Source organism: Leptopilina boulardi, unplaced genomic scaffold (genome assembly GCF_019393585.1).
Source record: "Leptopilina boulardi isolate dan_hultmark-lab unplaced genomic scaffold, ZJU_Lbou_2.1 LbouV2_325, whole genome shotgun sequence".
In the NCBI taxonomy this organism is placed as follows: domain Eukaryota; kingdom Metazoa; phylum Arthropoda; class Insecta; order Hymenoptera; family Figitidae; genus Leptopilina; species Leptopilina boulardi.
This window is the reverse complement of record NW_026137891.1, coordinates 4605980-4627864: the sequence shown is the minus strand read 5'-3', so window position 1 is coordinate 4627864 and position 21885 is coordinate 4605980. Positions and strand designations below refer to the sequence as shown.

The 21885-nt window shown below is 21.8% G+C and overlaps 1 protein-coding gene across 1 annotated transcript; it reads right to left on the bottom strand.

The window, feature by feature from the left end:
• Nucleotides 1-734: 734 nt before the first annotated feature.
• LOC127284533 (uncharacterized) lies at nt 735-19333 on the bottom strand. Its single transcript, XM_051310007.1, has 7 exons — nt 19126-19333; nt 15678-15830; nt 10191-10307; nt 8508-8814; nt 7439-7632; nt 4587-4721; nt 735-2546 (listed from the first exon to the last, which is right to left on the bottom strand). The coding sequence occupies exons 2-7, from the start codon at nt 15783-15785 to the stop codon at nt 2448-2450; spliced, it is 960 nt and encodes a 319-aa protein (XP_051165964.1). The 5' UTR covers nt 15786-15830; nt 19126-19333; the 3' UTR covers nt 735-2447.
• Nucleotides 19334-21885: the final 2552 nt, after the last annotated feature.

The window sequence follows — 21885 nt, the reverse complement described above, 5'->3', positions numbered from 1 at the left end:
TTTGAAACAAATATAATATATATTTGAATTAAATAAACGTGTATTTGTCTCAGAGCATAACTTTTTTATTATTTGGCGTAAATTAAAGTTTTATTTTTCATAAATAAAAATTTTAATTAAATTGATAAAAATTTATTTGCAACAAATATTTATTTTAAACAAATACAAATTTATTTGCAACAAATAAATCTTTATTTTCAATAAATAAAAATTTATTTGGCTCTAAGACAAATATATCTTTTCTCTGGGTAAATATTCAAAATAATTTCAACTTTTACTTTTTTAGTTTTTTTTTCTTTTTTGAAAATTCTTATTAATTAAATTAATTATTTTGTAAAAATAAAAGAAAAAATAGAAATTAAAGAGAAAACAAAAAAAAAACTGGAGAAAAAGAGTCAAAAGGATCAAAATTTCTTCATACTGTGAATTACCATAAAATTTTATGCAGCGTATGCATCATAGAGGTCAAATAATTTTTAAACCTAGATTCATTTTTCTTTAGAGATCATTATGCAGGATGACGCCACAAAGTCTTCATTTATCATAAATTATTCAAAGACGATTCATGTGTATATATGTCATTAAGAAGAGTGTAATAATATAATGCGCGATGATTAATAATGATTAATGGTGATTAATAATAATTAATAAAAAAAAAAAATTCGGGAATGTGAAAGCATAAAAAATTTGTTTAAATTTTTTATTCTTTAATAAAATTTAAATTACACAAGGGATTAATATAAAGATGTTTTTAATTTTCACTTAAAATAGTAATTTTAATTGTAATTAATTTTATTACACATTTGAATATATTAGATTTATTAAATTTACTAAGATATTAAATTTTTTATTCAATATACAAATATTATACAAGTAATATACAAGTAGTACAAAATATTATACATTGCAATGCAATTAACCCTTAATTCAGTAGTAAGAGACAGAAACAGTCAGACAAAAAAAAATCATATAAAATTTTATTTTCAGTGATAAAAGTCAGTTTTAGTCAGACCAAACTTTGTTAAAATCTTGTAATTTTCATACAGCCAGAGAAATATTTTATTTGAACCAATTATAATATATTTGAGTTACATAAATGTATATTTGTCTCACAGCCTAATAGCCTATTTATTTGGCGTTAATAAAATTTAAATCAAATAAGAATTTCTTTAAATCAAATAAATATTTATTTGAACCATATAAAAAATTATTTGAACTAAATAAAAATTTATTTGAACTAAATAAAAATTTACTTGAATCAAATAAATATTTATTAGGCTATGAGACAAATATATTATTTTTCTGGTTGAAGCATTAGTATAAATTTTTGTAATTTTAGTTGACCAGTAGTTAATTTACTTTTTAGTCAGACAGAAGTGTATAATATTTTCTAATTTTAAAATCAGTAGAACAAGTAAATTTCAGTCATACGAAAATCTGTTAAAATCTTGTAATTTTGATAGCAGTAGTATAAATTTTTCCAATTTTAGTATACAAGTAGTGCAAGTACATTTTGGTGAGACGACAAAACTTTATTGAAGTCTTGTAATTTTTATAGCAGAATATATAATTTTTTTAAAAATTTTTGTATACCAGTAGTAAAAGTATATTTCGGTCAGACACAATTTGTTTAAAGTTTTTTCACGATCAGTAGAACAAGTTAATTTTAGTCAGACTAAACTTAATTAAAATAGAACATTTTAGTCAGACCAAACTGTAATTTGTAATTAAGTAAACTAAGTCTTGGAATTTCGATACCAGTTGTATAAATAGTAGCAATTTTTTTTAATAAGTAGTAAAAGTACATTTCAGTCAGACAAAACGATATTTCTAATTTCAAAACCAGTAGAACAAGTAAATTTCAGTCAGACATTGGTACTTGTAATTTTACTATAAATAATAACTTTTATAAGTAGTACAAGTAATTTTTACTCAGACTGTAGAAATTTTTTTCAATTTTCAAAAACAGTAGTAAATGTACGTTTTAGTCAGACTCAAAAATTCGTGTAAAAAAAAAATTTGATACTGCTAATAAATCTCAATGTTATTATAAAAATTTCCCTCATAAAAATCGAAAATTCTTACAAATTTTAAAATAAAGCTTACAAATAATATGGCTACTTTAAATATTATTCACATTACATAAAAAATTGTTTTTAACGTCCAATGTTTTTTTTTTTTTGGTTATTCAATGTATGACAAAATTCATTTTTGGCTTTTGTAATAATATCAAAAATATTCCAGTAAATTATGCAAAATTTTCTTAAAAATAAAAAAAAGAAGAAGAAGAAGAATAAAATAAAAAAATAAATATTAAAATAATTATGTTCCACCGGAGTCACTCTCGTCGTTGTTATAATGAGTTTAATGACTTGTCTAGATGTCAAGCGCCTCCAGCAAATGGTTGAGCAATTCGAATCACCTATAGATTATTATTTGCAGTTGATCTACTTCGGATTGTCTGAAGGTAGACCTTTGATGGCAAATGCCCCTCGAAATAATGGTTTAAAAACTTCCAAAACACTCTGTGTTCTTAGTGCTGAGTTCTGAAAAAGAAAAATTTCAAAATTAGTAATTTATAATAATTAATAAATTAATTATTTAATTTATAATTTAATTTATTTTTTAATTTATTTATTACTATTATTATTATATTATGTTTATTATCATATTATTATAAATTATTATTTATTTATACATTGAAAAAAAATTTATTTGATAATAACCGATTATTTGAATCAAATAATTTTTTTTTTCACAAAAAGAAATATTTTATTTCAACCAAATATAATATATTTGAGTTAAATAAACGTGTTTTGTCTCAGACCCTTCTGGCCTATTAGTTGGCGTAAATAAAATTATTATTTGTCATAAATAAAATTTTTATTTAAATAAAGTAAAAATTGATTTGAAAAAAATAAAATTTAGTTGAATTAAATAAATATTTATTTGGCTCTAAGACAAATATATCATTTCTCTAGGTGCAACGTATTATTATTATTATATTATTATTATTATTATTGTTATTATTATTATATTATTATTTAAATGTGTTATTTAATTATAAATTTAATTAATTTTACCAATGAATGTCAACAAAATAAAAAAGTAAAAAAAAAAATTAAAAAAGACTTTTATTTATATTATGTGTATAATAATGTACTACAAATCATTTTGATATCAATTATTCATGTCCGGGTCATGTAGTTGATTTTTTTTTCCTCTATTCTTTTTTCCCTCTTGAAGTAGGGTAGGGGAAAGGAGGAAATGATAAACAACGCGATAGTTTCAATTCTATATATGCGTATATATAAAATATAAAAAGTATATAAAAAGGGGGAGGTATTTTTTATGCATTTTATAATCGAGGACAACTGGTCATATTTATTTATACCTATTAGATCGAAAGACTTGAGACGAATCTTGGACATGTATCAAAAGTTATTGACGCACGACATAGGGTAAAGTGCCACAGGACTTTTGCAATCAATTTAATAGTGAAGGGGATTTTGATCTAAAAATTGTATGTTATGTGAAAATGCCCACTTTGCGAATGCCGGTATTTAGACGCGCATATAATAAATATAGTAAAAAAAAAAAAAAAAAAAATTTGCTAAATTACTATATTCGTTTCGAAATATATAAAAGTTGAAAAATAAATTTTATACATTTTGATATTATTTTTAGTTTTATCATAATATTTTAGTTTTTAGATGAATGAAAAAAAAATTTACTCATGGAAAAAAATCTTCACCTAGAACAGCGATATATTTCCCTAAAACAGCGAAAGTTTTCTCTATTCTAGAGAAATATATCGCTGTTACAGATAAAGTTTTTTTTTCCGTAATAGAAATTTTTGTGTTCTCGTAAATATAAACAAAAATACTATTTTTTTCTAAAACAAAATTACCCCTTAATTCATTGTATACTATATGATCAGTGATTAATATATTGTAATTAATAATAATAATAATAACAAATAAAAAATAAAAAAATTTTCAACTAATTAAATTAAAATTAATTGTTAACAATTTTTTTTTTTTAGTTTTTATTATTTTTTAGTTTTATTTAACTCTAAAATATTAAATTCAAAATATTTTAGTTTATGATTATATGATGAAAAAAAATCTTTGGAACAGCGATATGTTTCACTAAAATAGCGAAATTTTTCGCTATTCTAGAAAAATATATGTATAGTTGTTTCAGATAAAGATAAAGATTTTTTTCTGTGTATTTTAAATATAAATAGTAAATATATAATAAATATAATAATATAATAATAATAATAATAATAATAATAATATTGTACTTAATATTTATCTACTTATGATAATTAATTTTTGTCCAAAAATTAATTTTAATTCGCAATTAGTTCTCAAAATAACTGCTCTTTATTTTTAATAAAATTAATGGTATACTATTATTTATAATAAAATTATTTTCATACTGTTATTTACAGTAAAATTAATTATATTCTATTATTTATATAAAATAAATAAATAAAATAAAAATAAAAAAATAAAATAAGAAAGATGAAAAAAAAATCTATATATTTGGCATATTAATTATTATAATTCACTAATTACCATTATGAGGCTACCGACGATTTTACTTAAATTCATAACCAGCGAAAATCCTGAACCAATAATTTGTGTTGGAACATCTAATTCAACTTTTTTCCTGTCGAATTCAGGGATATCCTCCTCTGTTGTTGAGCGAACCTATTACATAGAAAAGAATCTCAATATTTTGTTTTTTTTTTTTATTTTCAATGATTAAAAAGAAAAAAATATTATAACACCAATGTCATAAATCCCAAATAATTTGTGTGCAAGCATTATTTTTGAAGTAAAAAAAAGCGAGAAAAGAGGCGTAAAAAAATAAATACAGCATTGAAAAATTAAAGAAAATTTTTTATTATATATTCGATTACAATTAATTTCTTACAATAAAAATTTTATTTATTTATTTAATATTTTATTTTATTTTTTTATTTATAATTAATCAAAATTCATTGTTTTTGACATTTTTCAATATGCAATTAATAATTAAATGTAAAAATCAAATGCAAAAAAAAAATAAAAATAAAAAAAACAAATAATAATAAAAACAAAAAAATTTTATTGAAAAAAAAAATGCCAGTGCAATAAAAATTTAACTCGAATTTATATGTAAATAATTAATTAAAAATTTATTATACTATCTACTTGTTGTTTTTTTTACATTTTTTTTTATTACATTCTTCATGAATATTTTTTTTAATACAAATTTTCTATTGCCAAAAAAAGTGCTTCTACATAAATAAATAATTAAAAAACAATTTATTTATCAATTTATTTATTGAAAAAATCGATCAAAAAAAATTAATTATAAAATTAAAAACAATAATTTTTATTGAAATAATTATATATTTAAAAATTAATTTAATAATTAATATTTACAATTCGTTAATGGTAATAGGGATAAATAAAAAAGTATAGTCATCAAATTGTAAATATATATTAATGTTCACAAAAAATTGTATGTAAAAAGTCGTAAAAGTTTATTTGACATGATATTTTAGCGTCTATTATATAGGAGCGTACAAATCCGCTATTTACAATAATTTACACATCTCTCTCTCTCTCACTTATATCCTATCTAATTAAGTATACAATAACTATTATTATTTACAGCATTCTTGTGGAAAATATATATATTATCGGATTGCTAACATATAATGGCCAAATCGGGGTGTTGGGAATAGGTTTTTCTCATTCGCACGTTTTCAATTAAATTGTCTGTCTGAGGGGGGACATGGGTTCCATTTATCGTCCTTTTTTCTACAAGAGAGAAAAAAAACAGAAAATAACAGTAAAAAATTTTTTGTCATTTCATATGAAGCTCGTGTTGACCGTTTTTTTTTGTCCAATGTCCATAGTTGTTTTTTTCATGTGAAAAATGTATACAAAAGCTCTTAATAAAAAACCCTGATAATTATATGTATTAAAAATAATTAAAAAAAAAAAAAAAATACACTAAAGCGAAAATGTAATAAAGCGATAGCAGAATTCGAAGAAACAGAATCGAAATTTCAATTAATTTTAAATTTAATAATTTTTTTTTTTTATAGAAAAATTAAGAAAAAATATTTTTCAAACATATTTTCTAAATCATTTTAAATATTTATGATTAATAAATGAATCTTTTTAGCAGATTCATTATTTTCTTTTTTCAACATACTTTCGACTCCATTTCGACAGATATGAAAATGGCAAGAATGACTGGCTAGACATTCATTGCATAATGTCAGATATTATTAAGCATCCTGGTTAGAGAAATAGAGAAGCCAAAGTCAGCAAAATAATATAATTTATCCATTAAAAAAAAAAAATGAAATAATTCCCATTGATTCATATTCGAATACGAGTTATTTTATAATAAAAAGCATAAATTTTCTTATTCAATAAATTTTTAGTAAATTTTACATAATGAATATATATTTTTTTAACAACTATATAAAATTTTTATAATCTTTTAACACATTTTTTTTAAAACAATTTTAAATTTAATAAATTTTAATATTTAATTACTCTCCTTATTATATATTATTTTTATTTAATTAAATAAATAATCATTATATTTCAAAAGAAACCCCAATTAAAATGTTTAAATAAAAAAATTGATCAACAATTATCGGAAAAAGAAATTTTTTTTTTTTAAATAACTCGTATTTTAATACGAGTCATTTTCCTCAGAAATTAACAAATTATGTTTCTTGATAACTAGTTCTTAATTATAAACTACTTTCTCTATCAAAAAATCTATATAATTTACACTCTTTTACCTTTACATATTAAAATAAAGCAAGCATTCAAATTCTATGATTTCTAATAAAAAATAAATATTTCAAAAAGCCAATTTTTGGTTATTTGAATTCGTTTCGTTAAAATTGTTTCTTAATTATCAATCATAATAATTGATTTAATGATTTTTAATTTAATAATAATAATAATAATAATTATTATTATTATTATTAAATATTAATATTTATTTATTTTATTAATATTATATTAAAACTGTTATTATTAATATGATATAATAATATAGTATTATTGATATTAATTAAATTATTTACATGAGCGATTTTTTTAAACAATTTAATTAAATTTCAAAAATTCAAACAAATAACCAAAAAATGTACAGCGAAAAAAAAAAGTGGATGATAAGGATGGTAATGAGAATTAAATGAAGATGATAAAAAAGGAGAGAGGGGGCAAAAGTTGGGGGAGGATTTTTTTTTTCTAGAGAAGCAGCCTCTTCTCAAATTATATTTTATCGATGCAATTTTCCTATATATAAAGAAAAAAAAACGTGCGAAATAGTCATTAGGAAAAAAAAAAAAAATGAAAACAATTTTTTTAATAACTTAGTATCCACCGTTTCCATTTAAATTCGCAAATGCGGCAAGATTAAGGCCCCCATTCGTGCCTGCATCAGCACTAAGACCAACATCATGATCATCATCACTAGAACTCACATCATCATTATGCGAATTTCCATTACTGCTTCCTCCACTTAAATCGCTACTTGATCCACTGAGACTTGTCAATGTTGAGAGAATATTACCCGAGCCACCGCCATTTGAGTGATCTAAAAAATTAATAATCATCAGAATTGAAAATAATTTTACAAATATTTAAAAAAAAAAAATTTTTAATAAACAATTTTTTTAAATTTTATTTTATTAATTAATTTAATTTATTTTTTTTGTTGAATTTTTTTTTAAAACAATCTTTAATTAATGTTCTGTTCTTTAAGTATTTATTTATTTATTTAATATTCATATTTATTTATTCATTATACGGGAGTAAAAAGTATTAAAAACAATTTTTAGAATAGTTTTTTTCCGATAGGATTCCGACGGAGTTCCGACTCTAAAAATTTTGAAAAAAATTAATCGGAATTCCGTCGGAATTTCACCGGAAATTCTTTTGAACTCCGATGGAATTCCGACGGAATTACGTTGGAAGTTCCGGCGGAATTCTGATAGAACCTCCAAGGGGCACTTTCCGGGGAATCTTTCAAAGTGGGTAAATAAATTTTTTTTTTTAAATCAAATAAAAATTTATTTGAATCAATTAAATAATTATTAGGCTGTGGGACAATTGTACCATCTTTCTGGGTGTACTTTTAAAAATATTGGAAACAAATAAAAATTGTTTAATTAAAAAGTTTTTAAATTGTTTAAAAATTAAAAAATTTAATTGTTAAAAAAATAAAAATTGTTTAATTAAAAAGTTTTTAAATTGTTTAAAAATTAAAAAAATTAATTGTTAAAAAAATAAAAATTGTTTATCCGTTTATATTAAATAAATAAATAAAAATACATTTAAAAATGTGGAAACAAAATTTTTAATACATTGCAAAAAAAAACCATTAAAAAAGCAAAATCTGATTTTAATTAAAAGTAATTTTTTTTAAATTAATTTTTTTCCAGTTTGAAATTATTTTCTTTTTTTTTGTACCTGAACTACTGGAACCACCCGACAAACCGCCGGACAAACCACCTGAAAGAGAACTTAAAGGTGCGAATTTCGAGGCAAAAGCATTGGAGAGACCAGCTTTTGCACTCGAAAAGAATGTAGTTGCACTATTTATTACCGGACCGATACTTGCAGTACCGGCCTGAATTTTTTGCTGAACCAAATTACTGATAAAATGACTGGTTGCCGAGTGATGTGGATCAATTCCATAAGCTAAATTTTTCGCCTTATTACCCTCGTCCAAAACTTCCAAGGCTTTCGTTTTTGCCTCCAAAAAAGCGTCCAGTTTCTGCAAAAAAAAAATCACAACAAAAAAATTAATTCAAAATATTCTTATTTATTTATTGGTAAAAATATGCCAAGTTTCTCAATTTTTGTTTTTTATTAAATGTTTCCACAATTAAAATTTTTTTTCTATTTAATTTAATTTTTTTTATAATTTTATTGAAAATTAGAGAAAAATTTTAATTTTTGGTTTACTTTAAATATTTTTGTTAAAAATTCTTGAAATACAATAAAATTGATTGCTTTGAAAGTATATACATAAATATAATTATATAATATAGAAACAATGGAATCTAAGTGGAATTCTTTAACACACGAGCTCGAAAAAAACAAAAAAAAAATCTGTGAAAATTTCTATATACATAATCGATAATAATGATTGTATAATTTTTGGTCGGTTCAGTTATAAAAATAATTGTAACAAGGTGGTAGAAAGTTAGGTAAGAAATTCTCATCTTACATTCTTTATAACATTATAATGCCAAACAGTATTAAACATATAAAGTGCATTACGGAGTGTTTATTCAAACATGGTATTTCATAACTAATTACATATCGAACTTGCTTCACTGAATATATACGAGTCTAGCATAATCAATTAACACTTCTTTTTTTTAATAATTTATGTAAAAAATTACTTTACAAATAAAGAAAAACGGCAAAAACAAAAATTTTCAGAAAAATACAAAAATTTTCAGAAAAAAACAAAAATTTCCAGAGAAAAAAAAATTATTTATACACGTAAATATAATATATAAATAATAGTTTAAAAAACTCTTTTTTTTAAAGAAAATTCTTAACAAAATTACTAGTGAAAAATAAATTTTTCAACAAATTGTAAAGAAGATTTGGAAAAAAAATTTTAAATAATAATGCAAAATAACACAGAAAATTAAAAGGAATTAAAATAAGCTGCAACGCTTATTATTTTAATCCAATTTTGTTTATTTTAATACCAAAATGGATTAAAATAAGCAAAATTGGATTAAAATAATAAGCGTTGCAGCTTATTTTAATGCCTTTTAATTTTCTGTGAAAAAAATTGTAAAGAAAATAAAAGATGTATAAGGGATTTTTTTAGGAGTAAACAATTTTAATTGTGATTGAAAATATTTAAATAAAAAAAAATTGCAAAACTTAAAAATTATTAAGAAAATAAAAACATTGGATTTTTTTTTAGGCGTAAACAATTTTAAATAAAATTAATTTTAATTGTAATTAGAAATTTTTAAATAAAAAAAAATTGCATGAATAAAAAATTATAAAGAAAATAAAAAAAAACGGGATTTTTTTGGGTAAACAATTATTAAAAAAGAAAATTAATTTTAATTTTTAATTTAAAAAATTGCAATGAAATCAAAATAAATTCAAGTAACTTACTCCAAATACAAAATTGAGGAGTCCATTTGTCACTCCGAGTTTAACGACTCCTATTTTTCTCTTATCTCTTTCTGCTCTGTCATCGTCAGCCGCGACTTCGTCGTCCACAACATAAACCTAAAATCAAGACAATTTGTAAATTAAATTATTTTGAAAAAATTATTTTTCAAATAAATAAATAATTTACAGTAATTAAAAAAAACATGCACTGCAACGTTCGAGTTTTTCAATTCAAACTTTGACCATTTTTTTTCTTATACTGTTTTTTTTGTTAATTTATTATAATTCAAAAAATTATTTTTATTTCTAAATATAAAATTAAGATTAGAAAAATTAAAAAACTCCGAAAAAAATTAATATATTTTTATTTTACAGGCCATAAAGTTTAATATCGAAACACCAGACTTGTAAAATAAGCTTACCTTAAATTAAAAGTTAGTCTGCTTCCAAAAATCGAGGATTCACCAATTTAAAAAAAAAAAATTTTTTTTCAAAGCTTGAACCGAATATAATTAATTATATTAATTAATTATAGAAAAAAGTGACTAATTATTAAATGCAATAAGCTGCTTCTGCGTTAATTTAAAAAAAAAAATTTCTACTCGAAAATAAGAAATTAACAAAGTCATTTGTATGTAAATTTGAATTTTTTAAACTTAATTTACAGTTAATTTTTTATAAATTATTTTATGTCAGCAAAAAAAAATGATTTTTTTAAAAACATTTCCAAATCGATTTCACTTAAACTATATGGCTGGAAATACAGAAGCATTAATTTTACTTCTAATTTATTTATGCACCGTAAATAGTGTTAATAAGCAGTTTTGAATATTTAAGCGTGAAAAAAAGTATAAAATACTGATATAAAGGAGTTAATATAATATTAATTCCTTAATTACATTTTCTGAAATTGATACATTAATTTGTCATTAATTTATAATAATAATAATAATTATAATAATAATAATTTATTCATAATAAATTAATTTACCATAATTCGAAATAATTAACTAAAATAATTTTTTTTTCTAATTATTTCGAGTTAATTTAATAATAATAATATAATGACAAAATAATGGCAAACTTGAATAAATAATGAATAAACAATTTTTTTATCTTGGTAATAATTTTACAATATTTTTTAATTTTTCATATGAAAAATATAAAAATTATGAAAAAAAAAGTTTGTATTTATAAAATCGGTACGTTATTTTGCGATGTATCAGTGTGGCGGGGGTTTTTTTTTTTTTACGTTTACTTTTTTTTTTTTTTTTAAACCGGTCTTTACAGAAACGAAAACGAGAGTGATCGAATGGGTCAATGTATTGGATACCATATATATATAAATACATCCAAGTTTGATATTTATAATTCACGAAACGGATGAAAAAAAAAACGAAAGTACAAGAGGTCAATCATCTCTTTCCTGTCCGAATTTTATATCACTGGGATTTCACAATTATTCTCACATCATGCGTAAAATTTCCATGGAAAATTACTTGCATGCAATAAATAAAAATTTAAAAATATAAAAAAAAAATTACTGTTATTTTTTTTTATTAATAATAATAAAATATAGTTTGCCAATTTTTTATTTTTATTATAATATATAATTTCGATTAGAATTTTCAAAAAACATATAATTTTATCTAAATAAATTGTTTCGTCACTAAAATTATAAATAAGAAAAAATAAATCAGAGCCAAAGATTTGTTGCGTCTGACTAAACTCGACTAGATCTACTTTAATCGCACGAGTGAACATTCATTGCCAGGCATTGAAATCTCCAGCGCCAATAGGAAAACATCAATGCTTTTCAATATTAAACTAAATTTTCTCTGCAAATTTAGAAAAATAATTAAATAAAATGTCCACTAACAAGTTAATTTAAAATTCAGAAAATTTGTTATAAAATTTAAAAAATATTTAATAATTTAATATTAAATAAATATTAAATTAAAATTAAATTAAATATTAAAAGAAAAATATTAAAATTAAATATTAAAGAATTTATAAAATTTTCCTTCAAAGAAATTAATAATATTTTCCTTATAGATTATTTAATAATTAAAAAATACGATTTAATTAATTTCAACATATTAAATAACTGTTCACAAATTAAACAGTGGCAAAAGGAGTATATATGTTAAACTTCCCACGTTTTTGAATTATTTTAATATCAGTTCAAATATGTTAACATTTATATTTTTTAAATATTATTCACTGTATTTATAATGAGAATTTAAATGACAATTTTCTTCAATAATTTCAGCCTACCTTCCTTTCTATTTTGAAATTATTAACAATTCATAACAGTTCGTTGCTCATAAAAACAATTGAATTATTAATCACCTACTGTTGCTTCTGTTATTGTTCCTAAACAAGTAGTTGCAAATTTTTTTATTTGTTATTATTATTATTATTATCATTATTATTATTTATTATATTTATTATTATATTTATTATATTTACTATTTATTGTGCAACTAAAATAACATAGAAAATTCTAAATGCTTATTACAAAATATAAAAATAATTATATTAATTTATATTTAAAATACACAGAAAAAAATCTTTATCTAAAACAACTATCCCACGTGAAAAAGTTCCTGGGAATCCACTCCCTGGAAATTCCAATCGGAAATTCCTGTTGGAAATTCTCGTTGGAAATTCTCGTTAGAATTTCTTGTTGGAAGTTCCAGCTGTCAAATTTCTATTCGGATCAATTATTTTATCATTTATCATCTATTTAATCTAATTTAGTTAAATAAAAATATGAACAAAAAAAATTATGTTTAATATATACGAATATAATTATGTGAAAATTAGTTTTCAAGAAAATTTCGTGAAATAATTTTTAGGTTAAGTTTGTTGTGGTTTTTGAGTTTATTTGGTTAAATTAAAATGTACTAAAATAGAAATATGCTTTAATAAAAAATTAGTTAAACAACAATTCTGTTATAAATGAAAATTCTGTCTAATGAAAATTTCGATTTCGATGGAAATTTCATGAAAAGGAAATTTGGTTTGATGCAAGTTTTGTTAAATAGCAATTCAAGGTAAAAAATTTTTTTTTAAAATACACAATTTAAATTTGCGAAGAATTCTAATTAATATTATTTTAATTAATACAACTTTTAAAACTGTAAATTTTAAACTAAAATTATAAAATTGTTTTACTTTTCCAGGTTTTCTTTCACTGGAAAAATATTCTCTGACAATTCCAAGTTTTCCTTAACCTTAACAAATAGCAACTCTGGATTTTATTTTGCTTCATGTAACTATTAAAATTTCCTGGAATTTTTATTTGAATCACGAAAATTCATTTTTGTTCAATTTCTTCACATTATTTCAATTATATAATCGAATTTACTATTGACGAAAATTTCACTAATGCAAAATATTATTTGACTAAACATTTATTTAATCAATTTTCCATTTGACAAAATTTACGCTTAATTAGCAAAATAAAAAATTTTTTTTACTCGAATTGCTATTTAACAAAACTTGCATCAAACCAAATTTCCTTTTCATGAAATTTCCATTTAACGAAATTTTCATTAGACAGAATTTTCATTTATAACAGAATTGTTGTTTAACTAAATTTTTATTAAAGCATATTTCTATTTTAGTACATTTTAATTTAACCAAATAAATTCAAAAACCACAACAAACTTAACCTAAAAATTTTTTCACGAAATTTTCTTGAAAACTAATTTTCACATAATTATATTTGTATATTAAATATAATTTTTTTTGTTCAGATTTTTATTTAACTAAATTAGATTAAATAGATGATAAATGATTAAATAATTGATCCGAATAGAAATTTGACAGCTGGAACTTCCAACAAGAACTTCTAACGAGAATTTCCAACAGGAATTTCCGATTGGAATTTCCAGGGAGTGGATTCCCGGGAACTTTTTCACGTGGGTATATATTTTTTTAGAATAGCGAAAAATTTCGCTATTTTAGTGAAACATATCGCTGTTCCAAAGATTTTTTTTTATCATATAATTATAAACTAAAATATTTTGAATTTAATATTTTAGAGTTAAATACACAGAAAATTGAAAGGCATTAAAATAAGCGTTGCAGCTTATTTTAATGCCTTTTAATTTTCTGTGTAAAACTAAAAAATAATAAAAACTAAAATAAAAAAATTGTTAACAATTAAATTTAATTTTGGTTTAATAAAACCAGATTAATTTGGCATTTTATGAAAATTAGGGGAAAAAAAAATATTTATTTATAATGGGATTATTTTGAAACAAAATATATAAAATTCAATGATTAAGTTAAAAAAAAAATTTGAATGCGCTTATAAAATCAAGTGTCGCGTGCGATCACGTTTTATGTATCACATAATAATAATATATATATGTATCTACTTTTATGAGCGCCCGGGACTATTACACACGACCACTTTCACTATTAACTCGCTTCTTTCCATTTACCTTCTCTCTTTCCTTTTCTTAATAGTTTTCTTCTCTTCTTTAATACATTTATATATATATATAAACATTTCTCCCAATCTTTCTTGGTGTCGCTATTTTTGTGAATAAAACATCTATATAAATGCATCCGCAATTTCACGGAAGAAACTTTTCCATGCGTCCATTAAAACGACTCATTATACACAATTTTTGCTTCCGGAAGCAGAAAAAAATAATGTATTTTGTAAAAAAAAATCATTTTTTCAAATATGTATATGTAATAGAGTATCATAATTATTAATCTTTTACAATATGATGATTTTAATTGTAAACGTGAATCATTGTAATTTATAACCGATAAATGTAACTTCATCGACGAAAATGTATGTAAAAAATGTAAAATAATGAAGTAAATATAAAAAGATGAAATAAATGTCAAATTATGCAGCAAATGTAAAATAATGTACCTAGTAGATGTAAAATAATTTAGAAAATGTAAAATAGTAAATGTAAAATAATTTAGCAAATGTAAAATAATTTAGCAGATGTAAAATTATGTAGCAACACAGAAAATTAAAAGGCACTAAAATAAGCTGCAACGCTTCTTATTTTAATCCAATTTTGCTTATTTTAATCCATTTTGGTATTAAAATAAGCAAAATTGGATTAAAATAAGAAGCGTTGCAGCTTATTTTAATGCCTTTTAATTTTCTGTGAAATGTAAATGTAAAATAATATAGTAGATGTAAAATAATTTAGCAAATGTAAATGTAAAATAATGTAGTAGATGTAAAATAATTTAGCAAATGTAAAATAGTAAATGTAAAATAATTTATCAAATGTAAAATAATTTAGCAAATGTAAAAGAATTTAGCAAATGTAAAATTATGTAGCAAATGTAAATGTAAAATAATTTAGCAAATGTAAAATAGTAAATGTAAAATAATGTAATAAATAAATATATATGTACATGTAATAATGTAAATGAACTATACATAAATATAGAGTGTATATTTAAATTACAGGCTGACATACTGTCGCATTAACTCACTTCATTTAATGGACTGAGATCATCCTCGGCTGCACGTTTAACAACAGGACTGGAGGTAACGATACCAATGACTAATAAAAGTCCACAGAGAATGCAAGATGTCTTCATTTTTCAAATTTCTTCCTATTCTCTATCTCTTTTAAATTGATTTTCCTGCAAATAATATTTTATTACTAAAAAAGAATATTCATTTTTATATTTAATACATTTTTCTCAATTAATAAATTACAGTGCAAATCAAATTCATAAAAATTTTCAATTGTGTTAGAAACAAATTTTTTCAGCAGCTAAAATTTAATTTTTTTTTCTGTCGTAATGCTATTCAGTTTTTATAAAAATTTAATTAATAACAATTAAGGAATTTTATAGTTTATTAAGCGTAATTATTTATTTATATTCTCTAAATTTGAATTAGTAAAAATGTTAACTAATTTGAATTAGTAAAAATGTTAACTAATTTGATTTAGTAAAAACATTAACTAATTTAAATTAGTGACTCACTTTTTGCTTCTGAATTAGTAAAATTTTATTAATTATTAGTAACTTTTACTAACAATTAGTAAAATTTTACTAATTCTAAATCAAAAAGTGAGTCACTAATTCAAATTAGTAAACATTTTTACTAATTCAGATTTAGAGAGTAACTAAATAACTAATAGTTAATTACATTGGATCAAATAATCAATCAAGTAAATATTTACTTAAACCAAATAATAATTATTTGATAATAGTCAAGTAATCGATTATATTTAAATCAAATAAATTTTTTTCAGTGTAATATAATTAAATAATTATTAATTTACTAGTATAATTATATAACAAATAATTAATTAGTACGATTAAATAATTACTAATTCACCAATGTAACTAAATAACTACACTGAAAAAAAAGTTCTGGTTAAAGTTACTAGATGCGTTTGGTTAAAAAATTTCTAGTTATTTTAACAAGAAAATATAGTTAAAAAGACTAAACAGTTCTAGTTAAATAAGTATGGTTAAATTATTCTGGTTAAAATAATTCTGGTTAAAAACGCGCGTTCGCGGACACTGCATAGCGTCTGTTGTTCTTTTTCGAATAGTTTATCGTGCGGATCGCAAGAATGGATGAAAAAGTTAACCAAGCTCTGGAAAATTGGGGTTTGGGAGAATTAAAAGATCTGTTTAAAGGTTGGTTAATTAATTTTATAATATAAGTGAAAAAATTGTTGACGAACGGCAAACCCGTTCGTGTGGAAAATAGTTTGAAGGTTATGTTGAAAACGTGCTCGACACGTTTTATCAGAATTTTAGTTCTGAATAATCATATTTAAATAAACATTATTAAGAGAATTGCAGTGTAAAGGTGTTATTGTTTGATTGCATTTATATGTACATAATACAAATTTTTTTAATTCATATTTTATAATATTTTATAATATAATATAATAATAATAAATTTAATTAATTCTCTGATTAACTAGAATTTCTGGTAAGATTAACCAGAAATTTTTTTACCAAAAATTTTTAACTAGAAAAATTCTAGTAAGATTAACTTGAAATTCTAGTAAGATTAACTTGAAATTCTGGTAAAATTAACCAGAATTTTTTAACCAAATTTTCTAGTACTTTTAACCAGAAAAAGTAGTAAGGGTATATATAACTTTTTATTCTGGTTAGATTAACCAGAATTCTGGTTATTTTAACCAGACTTTTTTTTCAGTGTAATAGTTAATTAGTGTAATTAAATAATTAATATTTAACTAATTGCAAAAATTAATCATAGTTATTTTACTGCATAAAAAATAATAAATTTTTAATCCAATCAAAACAGATATTTTTCCTTTTTATTTAATTAAATCAAAATACTTTTTTTTGTTTATAAAAAATGTTTTTAATCCAAAAATGTTTCTTTCACAAATTAAATTAAATTGGAATTTAAAAAAATAAGTAGTCTTCGACTAATAATGTATGAATTATTAAATAACGATTAGTAATATACTAATTAAAAGAATTACAATTTTAAAATTATAATTAATAAATTATAATTAATAAATTATAATTAAAAAATTTTAATTAATAATTTTTAATTAATAAATTATAATTAAGAATTATAACTAGTAAATTTCAGTTAATAATTTATAATTAATAAGTTATAATTAATAAATTATAATTAAAAAATTTTAATTAATAATTTTTAATTAATAAATTATAATTAAGAATTATAACTAGTAAATTTCAATTAATAATTTATAATTAATAAATTATAATTAAGAATTATAACTAGTAAATTGTAATTAATAAATTATAATTAGTAAATTATAATTAGTAAATAATATTTAATATACAATTACACGTCAAAAAATCTTTACCTGGAACAGCGATACATTTCTCTAAAATAGCGAAAACTTTCACTATTTTAGTAAAACATATCGCTGATCTAGGTGAAGATTTTTTTATGCGTGTATTAAATACAATTTATATTACACCAAATATAAATATAAAATACTAAGAGGCCTCAATAGTAATTAATAATTTACTATCTAGTAATTAGAAACCAATTAAAATTAATAAAGTAATTAATAACACGAATCGATTTTCGAAATCTATTTTTATCATCGCGACCTTTCACCCATATATTGCAACAAGAGACTAGGACTATACAATTAATTCCAGTTATGCTAAGAGAATCAACGAAAATTAAGTGGTTTAACTTCAAACGATCTAAATGGAGAAATACTCGTACAACTTGCACGACAACTTGTCTTTCATGTTAAAAATAACAAAACGTGCAAAGTTCAAAATAAACATTTTGTAATAGATTCCTTTATATGTATTTCTACTAAAATAACGAAATATAAATGAAAAATTTAGTTTTCTTTTTAAACTAAACATTGATAAATCAATCATTTTTAAGCGAAGAAATTCAAATTTCTAAAATACAGAGAACTTTTTTTTTTAATTATCATCAATACACCAAGAAAATTTATGTCTAGATTCGAATTAAACATTACTTACATAAGTTTACAAGTAACCTACAAATGAAAGTGCATATATGAAAGTATAAACTTTTACATAAAGTGAATATTATCAGCAAAATATAAATATCAGAAAAAAATCAGAATCACTAACAGAAAAAATATATAAAAATGAAAAAATAAAATCTCACTTTTTTTTTAATCTGCGAAAAACTATACAATTTGCGAGCAACAAATCATTTTATAATAAAAAAAATAACTTCAAAAAATTGACACTTTGTCACTCCAAAAAGTAATCACTTATTATTAATTATAAAAAATAAAAAAAATCACGTTAGCACGAATTTAATAAGAGAAGAAGAAAAAAAGTATAAAATTAAAAAAGCGGTGACCGTTATTAATTTTCCACTACTATAAACACATACACGTTTTTTTTTCTATAATTTTCCGGTAAAAAAATTTTTTGAATTTTTTTTTTTTTTGCGAACACTTACAAGAATGTTGATAAATTTTTGTTTGCTTTTTTTTTTTTTTTTTTGAAGTGCGTAAGAATGCGTGTGACAGATGTGTACCTCACGGAGTGCGAGGCTCGTTTGAGGATTATAGAGAAGGAGGTGCCCAAGTCTTACACCAGCAGGCGGCAAACGAACGCGAGCATGTGTGTCCGTTCGTCTCTCTCAAGAATCGAGAATCGAGAATCGACTTCTGTCTTTATTTCTATACACTCTCCTACACGGTGTATAATATAATCCCTCCCCCCCCCCTTCACTTCTTCTATATATGGGTGAGGTTGACTTCAAAAGTTGAACCCATTGATGACTATTATTGAACCCATTATAATGGAGGGGAAGAAAAGTTAATCATTAAAATACATTGTGTTACAAGATTTTTAATATTTATGTATATGGTACATTGTACTGGAAGCTGTATTAAAAAATCTATGTAAAAATTTATGCACATACATATTTGCATAATTTATATATAGAAAAAACAGTTTTTATGATATATATTGATTTATTCCACGCCAAAGTGTAAGTTTATCTGCAATTGCATCTCCGATTTTTTTGAGATTTTTTTTTCTTTTAGTACTAATTGAGATTAGTTTCCATGAATTTTTTGAAATTTTTTTAACAAGCTGTTTTCGAGTTATGAAATTATGAAAATTGGAGAATTTTCATGACTTTTAATTTTTGAATGCTCATAACTTCCTTAAAAATGCATTAATTTTAAAAGTCTTTTTTTATTCAAAATGTGTGTTTTTAAACGTATTTTTCAACAAAAATATCGAAATTTTTTTTTAACGATATTACTATCAAATTTTTGAGTTTTAATGATAAAAAGTCATTTTTCTCATTTGATGTACTGATCGATTTTTTTCAAAATTTTTTCAAAAAAACTACTTATTACGAAATTTTTAAACCCAAATTATTTTGCTAAAAAAAATTGTTTCCAAAAATAGCAGCTCTATACTGAATTTAAGACAAAGCTTTTGCATCGATTAAGACTTCAAAGGAATCTGAATTTTAATTACATCTTAAATTAAGGAACGTTTAATTTTTAAGCTGTTTTCTGTTTTAAAGTATAGAACGATTTTTAGTTTTAAAAGTAATTAAATTTAAGACAAGACTTAATAAAGAATTTTATTTTGAAATGTTGAAAAGAATAATCTTATTTTCAGAGAAGTAATACAATGATTTTAAGAAAATTATTATTATTATCTTATTGGATAATGTTTTATGTGATATGTAATATAAAAATTAATTTTAAGTAAAAAAAGAAAATTTTTTTTTACAAAAGGAGAGTCTTATTTTAAGAAGCAATATTTTTAAGAGAACAGTCGTTAAATTTTTAAGATAAGAAATATGCTGATTTTAAGAAAATTATTACAGAAATTATTACCGATATAATGGGCAAACGATTTTTACAATATTTTTGGAATTTTTCAAAAATTTTTGAATTTTTTAAAAATATTTTCTGTTTTTTTTTATACTACGTACTTTTATATATTTTTATGCGCTGATTACGAAAATCATAGTGACAATACCAAAAAATTTGATTTTTATAGTGAAAACCATAAAAAAAAGTCCCAAAATTTATGGTTTTTTTCGTTTATTGGGTAAAATATGCAAAATTAAAAAAAATTTTCAAACAAAAGTTATAGATCTCATTAAAATACATTTTTTTATCGTATGCATTTTTTTTAATTTTGCATATTTTACCCAATAAACGAAAAAAACCTTAAATTTTGGGACTTTTTTTTATGATTTTCACCATAAAAAACAAATTTTTGGGTATTGTCACTATGATTTTCGTAATCAGCGCATCAAAATATAAAAAGTACACTGCAAAAATTAGCCGTATTAAAAGTGCAAAAAACGTCTTGTTTTAAGACACATTTGGTGTCTTAGACGCGAAAAACGTCTTAAAACAAGACGTTTTTTTGCACTTTTAAGATGTCCAGTTTTTACAGTGTACGTAGTATAAAAAAAACCGAAAATATTTTTAAAAAATTCATAATTCAAAAATTTTTGAAAAATTTCGAAAATATTGTAAAAATTGTTTGCCCATTATCGGGCTAGGCTTAAAAGTTTCGTGATAAGAAGTAGTTTTTTGAAAAAAATTTGAAAAAAATCGATCAGTACGTCAAATGAGAAAAATGACTTTTTATCATTAAAACTCAAAAATTTGATAGTAATATCGTTAAAAAAATCGATTTTTTTGTTGAAAAGTACGTTTAAAAACACACATTTTAAGAAAAGGACTTTTAATATTGATGCATTTTTAAGAAAGTTATGAGCATTCAAAAATTAAAAGTCATGAAAATTCTCCAATTTTCAAAATTTTGTAACTCGAAAACAGCTTGTTAAAAAAATTTGAAAAAATTCATGAAAGCTAGTCTCAATTAGTACTAAAAGAAAAAAAAATCGGAGAAGCAATTGCAGATGGACTTACACTTTAGTGTGGAATACATCATATTTATTTTAACTATGTAACAATTTAATTACCTTATTAGATAATGATTTAAGTGATGTAATAATATATATAGACTTCTTTAATTAAATTTTTGAGTTTTGCAATCAAAAATTGCAAATTTTATTTTACGAATTTCGATTTTTTCAATAGCAAAAAGAAATTCTGCCTCGGTTTACTTTTTCAAACCGTAAAATGAGTAAAATATCAGCCAATTTTTTTGACAAAAAAAAATTTTTTATTTTTGGGCTTAAAATCTAAAATTTATTTGAAATTCAGTCTTA

Coding starts and splice junctions, on each gene's coding strand:
- LOC127284533 (XM_051310007.1), bottom strand. CDS start 15,785: ATGAAGACATCTTGCATTCTCTGTGGACTTTTATTAGTCATTGGTATC. Junction 10,308..15,677: donor ATCTCAGTCCATTAAATGAA/GTGAGTTAATGC, acceptor TCTTGATTTTAG/GTTTATGTTGTGGACGACGA. Junction 7,633..8,507: donor GGGTGGTTCCAGTAGTTCAG/GTACAAAAAAAA, acceptor TTAATTTTTTAG/ATCACTCAAATGGCGGTGGC.